General features: G+C 31.0%; 1 protein-coding gene and 1 non-coding gene across 2 annotated transcripts in view; both read right to left on the bottom strand.

The window, feature by feature from the left end:
• Nucleotides 1-1168: 1168 nt before the first annotated feature.
• On the bottom strand, nt 1169-1252 carry TRNAL-CAG (transfer RNA leucine (anticodon CAG)). Its single transcript has one exon. It is a non-coding gene; the product is annotated as a tRNA-Leu (tRNA).
• Nucleotides 1253-5806: 4554 nt separating this feature from the next.
• LOC143248179 (protein CDV3 homolog B-like) overlaps nt 5807-13707 on the bottom strand; it is an 8533-nt gene continuing 632 nt past the window's right edge. Inside the window, exons 2-4 of the mRNA XM_076496612.1 lie at nt 12583-12701; nt 8392-8581; nt 5807-8076 (exon numbers count right to left, since the gene is read on the bottom strand). Coding sequence (XP_076352727.1) covers nt 7944-8076; nt 8392-8581; nt 12583-12701 — 442 coding nt within the window. The 3' untranslated portion in view covers nt 5807-7943. The remainder of the gene's footprint in view (nt 8077-8391; nt 8582-12582; nt 12702-13707) is intronic.

The following is a 13707-nucleotide window of genomic DNA, read 5'->3' as shown; positions in this document are numbered from 1 at the left end:
TGAAGTCGCATTGATCAGTCAGACACGTGTGATCACGATTTAATCACATTACTTTTGTTTAACAACTTCTTTTCCAATGTTATCGGTCTCACACTACACAATTCTACTTTGACCGTCACGAATGAACTGTACCAATTATTATTTTAAACTCAAAATCTGGAAATAACGGCGGCAGATAGATCAAGAAGCTTTACCGTAAATGTAAGCTATGAAAATGGACTGAATCAATTAACGATTGTAAAGTTCCGACAAAACGACTTTAAATTCTTGTGAAATAATTCAATTCGTTCGTAAATAACGTTTCTCTAGTTTATATGTTTCTCACTTAAGAGAATCTAAACTTTGGGTTCTCTTCTTTGTCTATTTCGAGGAAGAAGACCTTTCTATCAATCATTCCATTAATCTTTCTGTACCGTTCTGGTTACTCACTAAATGAAATTTAGCTCGACAATAAGAAGAAACGGAAAATACTTTAGTGACTATCTTTCATATTCACATAATTTAATATTGTTGCGAACGAAAAATCACGCGCACCACTTCCGCTTTTTCTAGTTATTTCTTGTACATTCCTAAATTTTAACATACAACATACACTTGACACATAAAAGTTCTCTTATTCTTTATTTTTACGTTGATAAACGTGATTCATATTTTAAGGGAGTATAGGTATTATGTTTCATAATGTTCTCTGATATAAGGTGTTTACTGATCCAATCGCCAAACTATAGAAAATATAAGTGTGAAGGAGAATTCCTAAAGAGTTTAGGTTTGTACATGTTACATCTATGGAATGAGGCTAAATGAAATTTATAAGACATGTTTTCATAAAATCGACCTTCGTAGTATAATTATGAGTAAAATATGCTATTTTCACCCTGATAGTGTCTTAAAGGATATCACCTAAAATTATACTATATTTCCAGTACACATCTTTTGTTTCGTTTGTAGAGATATCACAATTATTATCTTTTGATAGCAAAGCAATTAATAATCAAATTTATGTAGTTCATTCCATACCTAGAACAAGTTTTCGCTTTTAACACTTTCCTTCAAATGAAATCATATGATTGTTGTCCATTTTCAACCTTAACTACGAGTACCTGAATTTTTCTTCACCACTTGAGTGACGTAAACGTACGAATGAAAAGAGGGAAAACGTCAATTCCTATGTCAGGAGTGGGATTCGAACCCACGCCCGGAAAACCGGACTGCGACCTGAACGCAGCACCTTAGACCGCTCGGCCATCCTGACGTCTTTCTATTTCTATTTACATCTCTTTGGATGGTGTCGCCTTCACTACTTCAAGAACGTGTTATCCATCTTTCTCCATATCTTTCGTTCTTTAATATTTTTCATTTTCAAATCTTGTCGCTATGTCCACAAACTACACAGCTGTCATTTAACTGACACATGATGCGAGACTAAACATCCACATGACCCTCAATAGATAGAAACTCAAAGTATCGAATAAACAGACAGTTTAAGTTGCTTCACCTTGAATGAAAACGTAAGAATTGACTTAGTCAATTAATGATCGAAATTTTATAGGTAGGCGAATGAAAACTTCCTGACAAGATTTCCGTTATATTGTGATTGACGTTTATATGGTGCAAATATCATTTCTATCTAATAATTTTCAGATGTATATACTCCACCATAACCGAATAAAAAATTATTATTTTTTGTTCTTTTAGCAAGCAGAACATAAGATCCTTCACCTCTTTAACAGTTATTTATATCAAACTAAATGTTGTTTTGGAAAATTATACTTTTAATGGTGAAGTTCCTAAAACCTTATCCGATTTATTTAGGCTTACTAACTCAATTAACTTTTCTAAGTCGTCAAAAGCATGAATGTATATGGTTGCGAACTGGACATTTTCGGAGGTAATTTTCAGAGGGTTCTTTCTCATCTAATTAGGGAGCGACCTAAACCAAGAGTTTAAACATTTCCGATATTACTAAAAGTGACTTGTTTTTCCTACATTTCTCATAAAACCTTTACAATGCTGCTTAATCTTCGTTAAATGCATATTTCTAAATAAACTTTCTATCATTCTTCATGTTTTCGATAGTTCAAAAAGGTGTTTATTGTCCCGCCCTGCACAATTGTATGTACTAAGAGGAACACCAACACAGACAGGTTATAATTACTGTTCTAATTACACCTGAAGAATCAGGCCTTTTGTAAACATCGTTGGTAGAAAAAACTTCGCAGAATATTTATGAATAAAAGGCTTTTTTTTATTAATTTTCTCCAAAACCAAAAACTTCTAAAATTATATCATATATCTAGCACTCCTTTTGTGGAACGATCTCAGAAGTACCAAATTTTAATTACTGAAGAAAACATATCACAATCAAATTTCTCTTCTTAATTACGTGTAGGTATACAAATATAGCGAGATCTCCTTATAAACAACTTGTCGAGTGTACTGCATCAGAGAAATGCAATCGTTTCTTCGTAGGCCGTTTTCAATCTTCCGAAGAACATATTCCTCGTACATTTGGAACTGATATTAATGATACAAATAGCAGCTTTTCTCCTTACTAGCCTTAGAGAACTTAATTTTTGAGGGTAATGAAGCAATATTTAAAGTTTTGTGTGAGGTGTCTAGTTGGAACCCATACCTGATAAATCAGATTGCTTCCTTCACGCACGGCCATCATCTACTTATTTTTTAAAATTTTGATATCAATTTTAAATTGTCCTGTGATAAGCGTGATGTTTGTGAAGTCGCATTGATCAGTCAGACACGTGTGATCACGATTTTATCACATTACTTTTGTTTAACAACTTCTTTTTCCAATGTTTTCGGTCTCACACTACACAATTCTACTTTGCCCGTCACGAATGAACGGTACCAATTGTTATTTTAAACTCAAAATCTGGAAATAACGGCGGCAGATAGATCAAGAAGCTTTACCGTAAATGTAAGCTATGAAAATGGACTGAATCAATTAACGATTGTAAAGTTCCGACAAAACGACTTTTAAATTCTTGTGAAATAATTCAATTCGTTCGTAAATAACGTTTCTCTAGTTTATATGTTTCTCACTTAAGAGAATTTAAACTTTGGGTTCTCTTCTTTGTCTATTTCGAGGAAGAAGACCTTTCTATCAATCATTCCATTAATCTTTCTGTACCGTTCTGGTTACTCACCAAATGAAATTTAGCTCGACAATAAGAAGAAACGGAAAATACTTTAGTGACTATCTTTCATATTCACATAATTTAATATTGTTGCGAACGAAAAATCACGCGCACCACTTCCGCTTTTTCTAGTTATTTCTTGTACATTCCTAAATTTTAACATACAACATACACTTGACACATAAAAGTTCTCTTATTCTTTATTTTTACGTGGATAAACGTAATTCATATTTTAAGGGAGTATAGGTATTATGTTTCATAATGTGCTCTAATATAAATTGTTTACTTATCCAATCGCCAAACTATAGAAAATATAAGTGTGAAGAAGAATTCCTAAACAGTTTAGGGTTGTTCATGTTACATCTATTGAGTAAGGGTATATGAAATTTATAAGACTTGTTTTCATAAAGTCGACCTTCGGAGGATAATTATGAGTAAAATATGCTATTTTCTCCCTGATAGTGTCATAAAAGATATCACCTAAAATTATACTCTATTTCCAGTACACATCTTTTGTTTCGTTTGTAGAGATATCACAATTATTATATTTTGATAGTAAAGCAATTAATAATCAAATTTATGTAGTTCATTCCATACCTAGAACAAGTTTTCGCTTTTAACACTTTCCTTCAAATGAAATCATATGATTGTTGTCCATTTTCAACCTTAACTACGAGTACCTGAATTTTTCTTCACCACTTGAGTGACGTAAAGGTACGAATGAAAAGAGGTAAAATGTTAATTCCAATGTCAGGAGTGGGATTCGAGCCCACGCCCGGAAAACCGGACTGCGACCTGAACGCAGCACCTCAGACAGCTCGACTATCCTGACGTATTTGTATTAAAATTTACATCTCTTCGGATGGTCTCGCCTTCACTAGTTACGAACGTGTTATCCATCTTTTGTTCTTCAATATTTTTTTTATTTTCCAATCTTATCGCTCTGTCAATAAACTACACCGCTGTCATTTAACTGATACATGACGACGAGAGACTAAACAGCCCCATGACCCTCAAAGTATCGATAAACAGAGCTTAAGTTAATTTACCTTAAATGAAAATGTAAGAATTGACTTAGTCAATTAATGATCGAGAATTTTGAAGAAAGGCGAATAAAAACTTCCTGACAAAGAGTTCCGTTGTGTATTATTTTTGTCCCCGATTGTGTCATGTAGGAAATCACCTAACATTATACTATATTTCTAGCATACATCTTTTGTTGCGTTTGTAGAGATCTTAGAGATATGGAACCAGTAGTTTTAATCTTGACCTTTGCATACGGAATTAAGAAATGGTTGCTGTATATTGCAAGAGAGCCTAGAGTTTCAGCTTCATGACATTCACACGATTGATCGTCTTCAGTATCTGAGTTGTTAGTTTTCAGCATGCCCAAGGGAGAAATAATATGACCTATGATCCAAGGTGATGCATTCAATGCCTAGATGGTTTGTTTTTATTTGATCCATGCCAGTACAAATATAATTCAGTTTTGAGTTTTGTTCTAAAGTGTTGTAAATGCCTTCACAGCATTTACTGTTAATTCATTCACAACGTGTCCCTCTTTGCTGCCTAATTTTTGCTGACTGTTTGATTGAACCACAGCTACTGCACAGGATTTATGAATCTGTGTTCCATAAATGCCTTATGTCTGAAGGTTAAAAAAGCACTTCCTCTAACAATATTTATGAAATCCGTACAGTACACGGTGCTGAGGCGTTCTATTACTTATTTCCTACACTCACTCATCACACTATTTAGATATTAAGTTAACAGACAACAAAATAAAAGTACCAACACACAGAAACATGTATATTGGATACATTTTGATACAAAAATGACTGTTGTATTGTAGCATGTGATGTTTTATAATACCAAGCTCAATACAAATCAACAACACTTCAGAATTTTATTTATATGTTGCTCTACCTGCTGAAAATTATGATGTAAACTGTGCTACATAACACAGAAGTGTTTTCATGTTCAACACTAAAAACAACTAAATAATAACTTGAATGTGTTCTTCTCACCTCATTTAATTTTTCGTATAATCAGATTATTATATACATGGGTTGCTTATACACAAGTGTAATTAACAGTTCCATGGATTACATAGGTACACACAAAGTCAAAGTATAATTTAAGTATGTATTTGAAAACAAAACAAAGCCTAATTGGAATAATTAACATTTGAGAAAGTTATAAAGAAAAGTAAATATCAATTCTATTTCAGATTTATTTTATTTTATTTATTTTATTATGATAAATGAAACCTAAAATGTGTTGTGACTTATTTTTAAGAAAACTAATAATAAAAAATAAGTGTAATTTCATGATGATCAAACCAACTAAACACAATATATGGGTAAGTGACGAACCAACTAAACACAATATATGGGAAAGCAAAATATGTGTAAGCATAAACTACAATTTTATGCAAAGATAAATTACAGTTTATGTTTATACTGACTTCACTTACCCATATATTTTACGCTCTCTTCTATAGCGATTCTAAATTTTGTAACAACAGTTAAAAAAACAAAACAAAAGTGATGTACATTCAACTATATATACAGCTATTGTTGTAAGCTTAAAGAAACTACACATACTTGTAGCATTTAATGTCATTAAACAAAGCCATTGACAATAAATATATGCAAATCGTTTTAATAAACCAACTGTTGATGAGATACAATTATTTTATCATCTCTGATTCTGTTGTAAATACTTTAAAATTACAAAATGTAGACTGTTTTAAAAGTATGACATACTACTTTTATAATTAATTTTAAAACATTAAGTTACTGTTTAAAATGAGTGACTAATATATAATCATGTTCATGTTACCACTTGGGTACAATTTGTACTGACATTAGTAGAAAATAAACAGCTTACTGTTGTTAAAATCTAGTTTATAAACACGATAAAAATAAGTTTTTTATACAAAAAAATTATTCATACCCTAAAAGAGTGTAACAGCTGTAACCTTGCTGAACCTTTCTGTGCAAATTCACATATTTTTTGAAGGCGTGATTGTTATTGAAGTCTTCACTATTGCTGTATGGTAATATGTCCATCGACTTACAAATTATATCAACAAAAGACTGAAAATGGAAACAAAATATCCTCCATCAAAGGCCCAAGAATACTATGTTATTTGTATACCTTTCTTTTTAAATGCATACCTTAACTGCAGAAACTAAAGAAAAAAACTTTACATTTGTCCAGTTTTAATAACCTTCTCAGAAACAAATACTGAAATTCCACTTATTAGCAATTTTTGCTATTATTTTCAATTCTGTTTAGCTAAATAATTTGAGTATTTCTCGTAAGATAATCAATTCTCCCCTACTGTTTTTAAAATAGACCTAAAATCTCAGGATAGAAATAACAAAAACCAATAAAAGTTATTTCACGTTAAAGATGTTCTCTCGACACAATATTTTTACGAACATTTGAACTATCATGCATATTATTTGTTTTTCCAAAACACTGATAATTAAATGTATTTAAATCACAAATTTTAGGTCCACTCTAATTCTAATTTTAACAAATATTATAACCACAAACCAAATAGGAACATTTTCTCCAATAAAGCATATTGTAAGCCCATTTCTACTAATTCAGATATGCCATAATGTTAATATTTTTAAAATAATTGCTTTTTGGTTAGTCCCTTTAGGAATTTTCAAAACTGTGTATCAGGGAAACATTTGTTTAATGATTTTCACATATGCCAAAATGTTAAACTTGTTTTAAAAACTAAGAACAAACAAACCTACCCAATAAATCTATTCTTTCTTACGTTCAAGCATTTCAATGTACATTACCAGCAATTTGCACAAATTTTAAAATATTCTATCATAGGAAATGTAACAAATTAATAAAATAAGTACAGCAGCTTTCAAATAGAATAGATTATGAAAAGGATCATTTCAAAGTATTAACTTTCTTTAGGTACAGTTTTCTGAAAAATATTATCTCTTGGTATCATAAGAATTTAACATTTGTAAAATCAGTACATTTTTCTCTAATGACATCTATTTATGTAGAAACAAAACTTTTTAACAATATAATTTAACCCTAATTTAGGAAGAACATAAAGCATGCAAATATCAAGTGCAATTATATAGTTCAGTTTTCCAAAGAGAAACAATACATCAAACCAGTAACATTTCACACTTTTCCTCAAACACAGTTAGTACAGAATAATACAATCTAAGTTTGTTACTACAAATAACCATACTGATTTTGCAATCTCCTTTACACAGATTAATGATGAAATATTCTTGACTGAAATATTTTTAAAGCATAACATAAAACATGAAATTAACGAGAAATATAATCAAACTTACACAATCACCAGCAAACCAATAACTGTATACTTCATTTATTCTATAGCATATCTTGCTTAAAACAAGTAAAGACGCAATCTCTTGGTAATTTCATTTAAATTGCCAAAACCACTGTTGACGCTGTTCCGAGGCAGGCGACTTGATTTACGAATCCCATAACTTGCACAGCAAAATTTCTTTATGATACTGCCAACATAGTTTTTTTAATACACTAAGCTGTGCCAGGTCTCCACTTCAGAGAAACGTTATAAAATTACAGGACGAAGGTGCTAAAGAATGAAGTAACAAATTTCAAGACATTTCTAACATTATTAATTTCTTTCTTTCTGTAAACAAATCACAGACTTTGGGAGGTCAAGGGGTTAAACTTTTTCCTGTGTACAGCTTTATAAGTTTGCAGGTCCATATGATGAACAACACCTACATAGGTTCCTATTCAATTTAGATCTTGATGGAGTGCAGCATACTTATTTTCCAAGTCCAACTGAGGAGCAGAACTTCTGACGTCGTCCTTTGATTTGAGGCCATGTTTAACTGATTGAAACTGCTTCTCACCCCATTTTTGTTCACTGAAACAAAATTTAACTTCTTTAAACCACAATTTTGATTCATTCAGGTAACAACGGCTAGTGTATTTCCAATACTTATCTTAAGCTGTCAGAAATGAAAACTGAAAGAAGTTTCCAACACCTTAGCAAGAACTTCTACATTTAAATGACATTGAACATTGGCATATTCTGCTATTTCAAGCATATCAGTTTAAAATAAAGTGCATAAGTGCCATCATGATAATTATGTGACACAATAAACTAGAGTAAGAACAGCTACTAGAAATCGTATTTTAAATACTCCATGAAAAAAAATTATAAATTTAAAAATCAAACCTCATGCCAGCTTTTGAAGCATCAACTGCTGCCGAAAGAGAAGGGAAGTGTAACTCACTGCCCACATCAGGAGCAGACTTAGGGTTACGTTTTGAGGGAGTAACTGCAGCAGCAGTGTTTCGCATGTGCGGAGGTCGATAGGCACCACCACTTGTTTTAGGCTCTTCTACTACTTGTGGCTGAGGAGATTCTGTACCCAAAAAAAAAATTAAGTTGGTTTGTCTACAAAACTTCTCAAGATAAAATACAAATAACAATAAATGCAAGACTGTCAGTAGATTTTAAACCTCCATTAGTTTTACGGGGTATTTTCAAACCCCATGTTTCTTAATGTCATCATCGGACAAAGGCAGTTGTTGTAAAGAGTATCCTTCCCAAACCCAAGAGAAATCGTGGGTTCAGTTACTCTCATTTCTACATCATTAAGAATAACATGCATTTTATTCTTGCTACAGCATGCAAACACCCCACAGCACTACATCCAGAACAATTTCTGGGAAAGCCTCCATCTTTATTTTTTGTTACACTTGATTCAGTTAGTGTTTCTAGAGTTAATATATAATACATGAAATTCAAGTTATATGTTTTTTAGTTTTATTGAGGATGGAAAGTAACACTGGAAGTTGTAAGATTGGGCATTTTAATTAATGTTAATAAACTAGTAATATTTTTTGTTTAGTTAAAGATACTTTAGTTTTGTAGCAATGTTTTTTACTTGTTAAATAACATGATTTTTTGTAATCATTTCATTATTCCTCTATTAACATTATCTATACTTCAAAAATTAATCAACATTCTATGGAATTGGTCACAAGATGATTAACTTGCAAATATACAGACATATTTTAGTTAAAATAATAAATTGCATTTATTATTTATTTTTTCTGAGAGAGGTGCGACCCAACCTCATGGTACTGATGTAGGATGGTAAACTGTCTGTGCTAATATAAGACCAAGAACATCCCATAACTTGCACAGCATACTTTCTTTATGATATACTGACAAGTGTTAAGTCTTGATTTCAGCAAAATACTATACAATAACAGAACAAAGAATGAAATAACAAATTGAAGAAATTTCTGTAACATATATCATAACTATTAAACCTTTCTTGTCTAACAGTAAAACTGTATCATGAATTAGTCACTTCACTAGCAGCTAAGCCTAAACTTACCCCTTTCAGACCAATAAACACTTTTCAGGTGTTAAGTTCACTCAATCACACAAAATTTTAAAATTTAAGTTTTTATAGCTACTTTTTTAAATTTATTTGGCAAACAACCACTTATAAAACTCAATGAAGCCGAAATAGGTTTATTATGCTTTTCAAAAAATATTTCACCAGTTTATGACATTTCTTTACAATTACAGTGAAGAACTTTAGTTCAAAGTTCTGCTTTTACCATATTTTGTTTATTACAACCAAAAATACAATTGTGATGTATGTTGATTTAAAAAAAAGGTTTTCTAGATTTAATAGGTCATCTTCACAAAACACTTTCAAATTATAGGTTTAATTGGTTTGTTAAGACTGACTGTGAGGTATCTAAATAAATCACTTAACAGTAAAAATTTTATGTTTGTTAAAAAAAAGTACACATCACACTGGGGAATAAAACTGCATGCCATGCACACAGATTTCTGTAACCATCAGAAACTAAACTAGAACACATAACAGAAGCATCGAAAGTTACACATATTAAACTTCTCACTGACAGAAAACAGTTTTGAAACAAAACTATATTGCAAGATCAGTACAAAATAAATAATTAAACAATGTTTCATCATTCCCAAATGTCTTTCAGCCAATATATAAATATTTAAGTACATATGTATAAATCACACTTTATATAAAATATGCAGATAAAGCTGGTCAAATAATTTACTTGTTAGTTTGTTTGAATTTTGCATAAAACTTCTCAATGGCTATCTGCATTATCCATCTTAAGTTTGCAGTGGCAAACTAGAGAGAAAACAGCTAGTCAACACCATCCACTGTCAGCTTTTGAGCTACTCTTTTACTAACAAACAATGGAACTAGCTGTCATGTTACAAGTTCCTACAGCTAAAGATGGCAAGCATGTTTTGTGATGAAATTCAAAAGTGCCTTAACAACCAGGACTGGTGAAAAGATATATTTAACATTTTTTTGGACTGACTCTTTAAAATGCGAGCAATAAATTACTGTAAATATATCTTCACAGATTAGCATAACTAGAATCTATTTTGTAACAATGATGAGCTCATTTTTAGTGTTAATATTTGCACTTCAAGTTCACTTTACATTACTACAACTCCAAAAGTAACTACTTACACAGTCTAAACATCAAGACATACAAGTCACATGCAATTCAACAAATGTACAAAAATAGGCTAAACACCTTTTATGCAGGTAGGTAACTTGAGTGTTTTTCTCAAAGTAATTCTATAGTTAACTATCTTCTTTGAAGTAAACTAAGTGCATGTATCGTCTTGCACCAGTTTCAGATAATTTTGTGTAAAATACACTGAATGCACAAAGATAAATTTACACCTATAATCAGAAGTTTATTCTCTAATGCACTGCTCAATAACTTTTGTTAGAAAACATTGCACACAGGTTATCAAAATCTCGACATTAACCCTATATGTATGAGTAAGGTGAAAGTCTGTAACCTCAACTTTTTGCATTACATTTAAATTTTGATCAAACATCTTCCTTATCAATGTACATCAATAACCTTGACATCAAAAAGCAGTTTAAAATAATTCAAATTTTGATATTATATAACATTTAACTTATTAATTTCAAAAGGAAATGTGTAAATAAATTCACTCTTAACTTCTCATTACAATACTATTCTTCTTCACTCCAAATTACCCATTTTAGATTTTCTTTATTCCAATATTACCTTCTATATTCTCACAAATTACACACTTATACTGAGTATCCCCAAGCTAAAGTATGAATTCTCTAAACATCTTGTTTTACTGATACTTGTACTGTAAAATGAAATCAGTATCCCTTCAAACACTTCTTTTTTTTGCTCCAAAAGGTATAAATAAACCTCCCTAACATTTGTTCTTGGAATATTTCTAATTAATAGTAAAAAAAAGATTCTAATTATTTGAATATAACCAGGCTAGAATTGCCAAGATGACAAGTTTTGAAAAATTTATCCTGTTTTACTGTGTACCATTATTGAAGCTCAGCTTAACCAGCTACTGGAATTATTTAGAGCTTAGTTTCATATCCAGTTAAAGTAAACTAGTCTTAGCACTTTTTTTTTAATGCGGCAACATTTTGTATTCTAAGGTGCATATCTGAACTTTAAAAAATCATTAATAAGACAACTAAAAAGTAGGCCTAATGAGCATCACGGACTTATTTCTTATGAGTACAAAAGTTTAAGAAAAAGCAAAATTAAAAACACAAGTTTTTCATGTATATTATTTATTATCATAAAAGTAACTAAAATTAAAAACTTAATTGGTTAGATAAAAAACTCAGGAAAAAATTTCTCATGATCTCTGATATCCTAGCATGCACACACAGCATAGCATAATAGTCACTTCATTTTGGCATGCTTTTAAGTCAGTTTTTCTACAGAAAGTTGTTTCGCTATGATAAATGACTTTTGCCGTACCTTGAAAATATCCAATTGCAATTGTAAATGAAAAATCTATTAGTTGTGACATTAGGAATAAACAGTGATGACAGTTTGCTTTATTTATATGGTCAAGCTTATCTAAACTTTTAGGATAGAACAAATGATATGTATAGTGTCATTGTTCAACATTGGTTACAAGGCCAGTTAAAACAACTTGTTCGATCTGTTACATAATGTTCAGCTGGCTTCGTCTAGCTAACCACTATACCTGTTTGGTCTAAACTTTCATGTTAGTTTTGATCTATACATTTGTAATATCTTCCTACAGTCTCATGGTGTGTGTACTTTATCTAGCTTAAATTTCATTTCCTAGTAATATTTATAGCATTCCAGAATGTTTTGTTGTAACATTCTAGAGAATGCTGCACTGTCATTATTACAGAAAATCATGACTGCAAGTATGGTCATTTGGCTACACTACATTTACAATTATTTTGATTAATCGGACGACTACTATGTAACAATGGCCAGCAGGATCCATGTCCTATTAAAAAGAAATACCAAATATAATAGTGGTTCAAGGCTTCAAACAAACAATAACCTAGGGAGTTTGATGTGGATAACTTCCACGGTCCTGACTGACTATCAGTACTTCTTTCTGTTTCTCCTCCTTCTTGAGAAGAGTTTTCCTTATTCTGTTCTTCCTCTTTTTCTTTTTCACTGAAAATTACACATACATACAACTAATTATTATATAGTTCATAAAATGACAATAAAACTTAAATATTAATTAACAAGTTTGTAGTTAAATCTTCTTGTGTCAAATTTGCTTTAAGATTCACAAAAAAAATGACATTTTAAAATTCTGTTATTTACCTGAAGGCTGAAAGTGGTAAATTTTGGGAACCATAGGGGTAGAGAAGTTAAAACTCAAATTAGATTAAAATTCCAATTTGCAAGGTTAAAACAATGGTTTTAGTGTCCGTGTGTGTGTGTATGCCATAGAAATGAAAAGGTTAATCTGAATTGATATTAAAATGTGAATGGAACTTGCAGCTTGTGATATTGAAATGATTTTGAATTAACATTAACATACCATTATATCATCACTTTAAACAAGTTAGAACTGTTACACAAGTTACAGATTTTCATATACTCAACATAATATGGTTAACATATATATGAAGTTTTGTGCTCTTTATACTTTTAAGCCTTCCACATGTTCTGTTCATTTCTATTATCAATAGTCTCTGTTATTGTTTCAGTAGTTAACAAGCTGATACTGAACACACAATTTTATGTTTTTTGTTTACTATCATAAATACAGGTGTTTTGAGCTCAGGACAATTTATCTTACATATTCAAACCTAATCTACAGTTACTTCTCTGTGTATTATAGATAGTGCTCTGAATAAGTGGTGATCATATGGCAGAGGTTTCCATGGTCAAAGGACTGAATAACTTTTTAATGAATTCTTCATACTGTAAACCAATCTATAACCAATTAATCAACTACATTTAATTAATAAGTAAGTGCACTGTTCTTCAAACCTGAGTGCACACAAGCAAAATAATAAGAATAACTTTTCTACTCAGCAGTTCACCATCACCACCAACAAAAACAAACAGGTTCTTTCTGACAGTTAAAAAGATATTGACAGATAGTCTTTGTAGCTTATCCATAACAAATATAGAGTGAACTAGATTAGTAGTAGTATTTGACTAA

The sequence above is a fragment of the Tachypleus tridentatus genome, chromosome 4 (assembly GCF_004210375.1).
Source record: "Tachypleus tridentatus isolate NWPU-2018 chromosome 4, ASM421037v1, whole genome shotgun sequence".
Lineage (NCBI taxonomy): Eukaryota > Metazoa > Arthropoda > Merostomata > Xiphosura > Limulidae > Tachypleus > Tachypleus tridentatus.
Note: the sequence above shows the minus strand (reverse complement) of the source record. Positions and strands in the feature narration are given on the sequence as shown.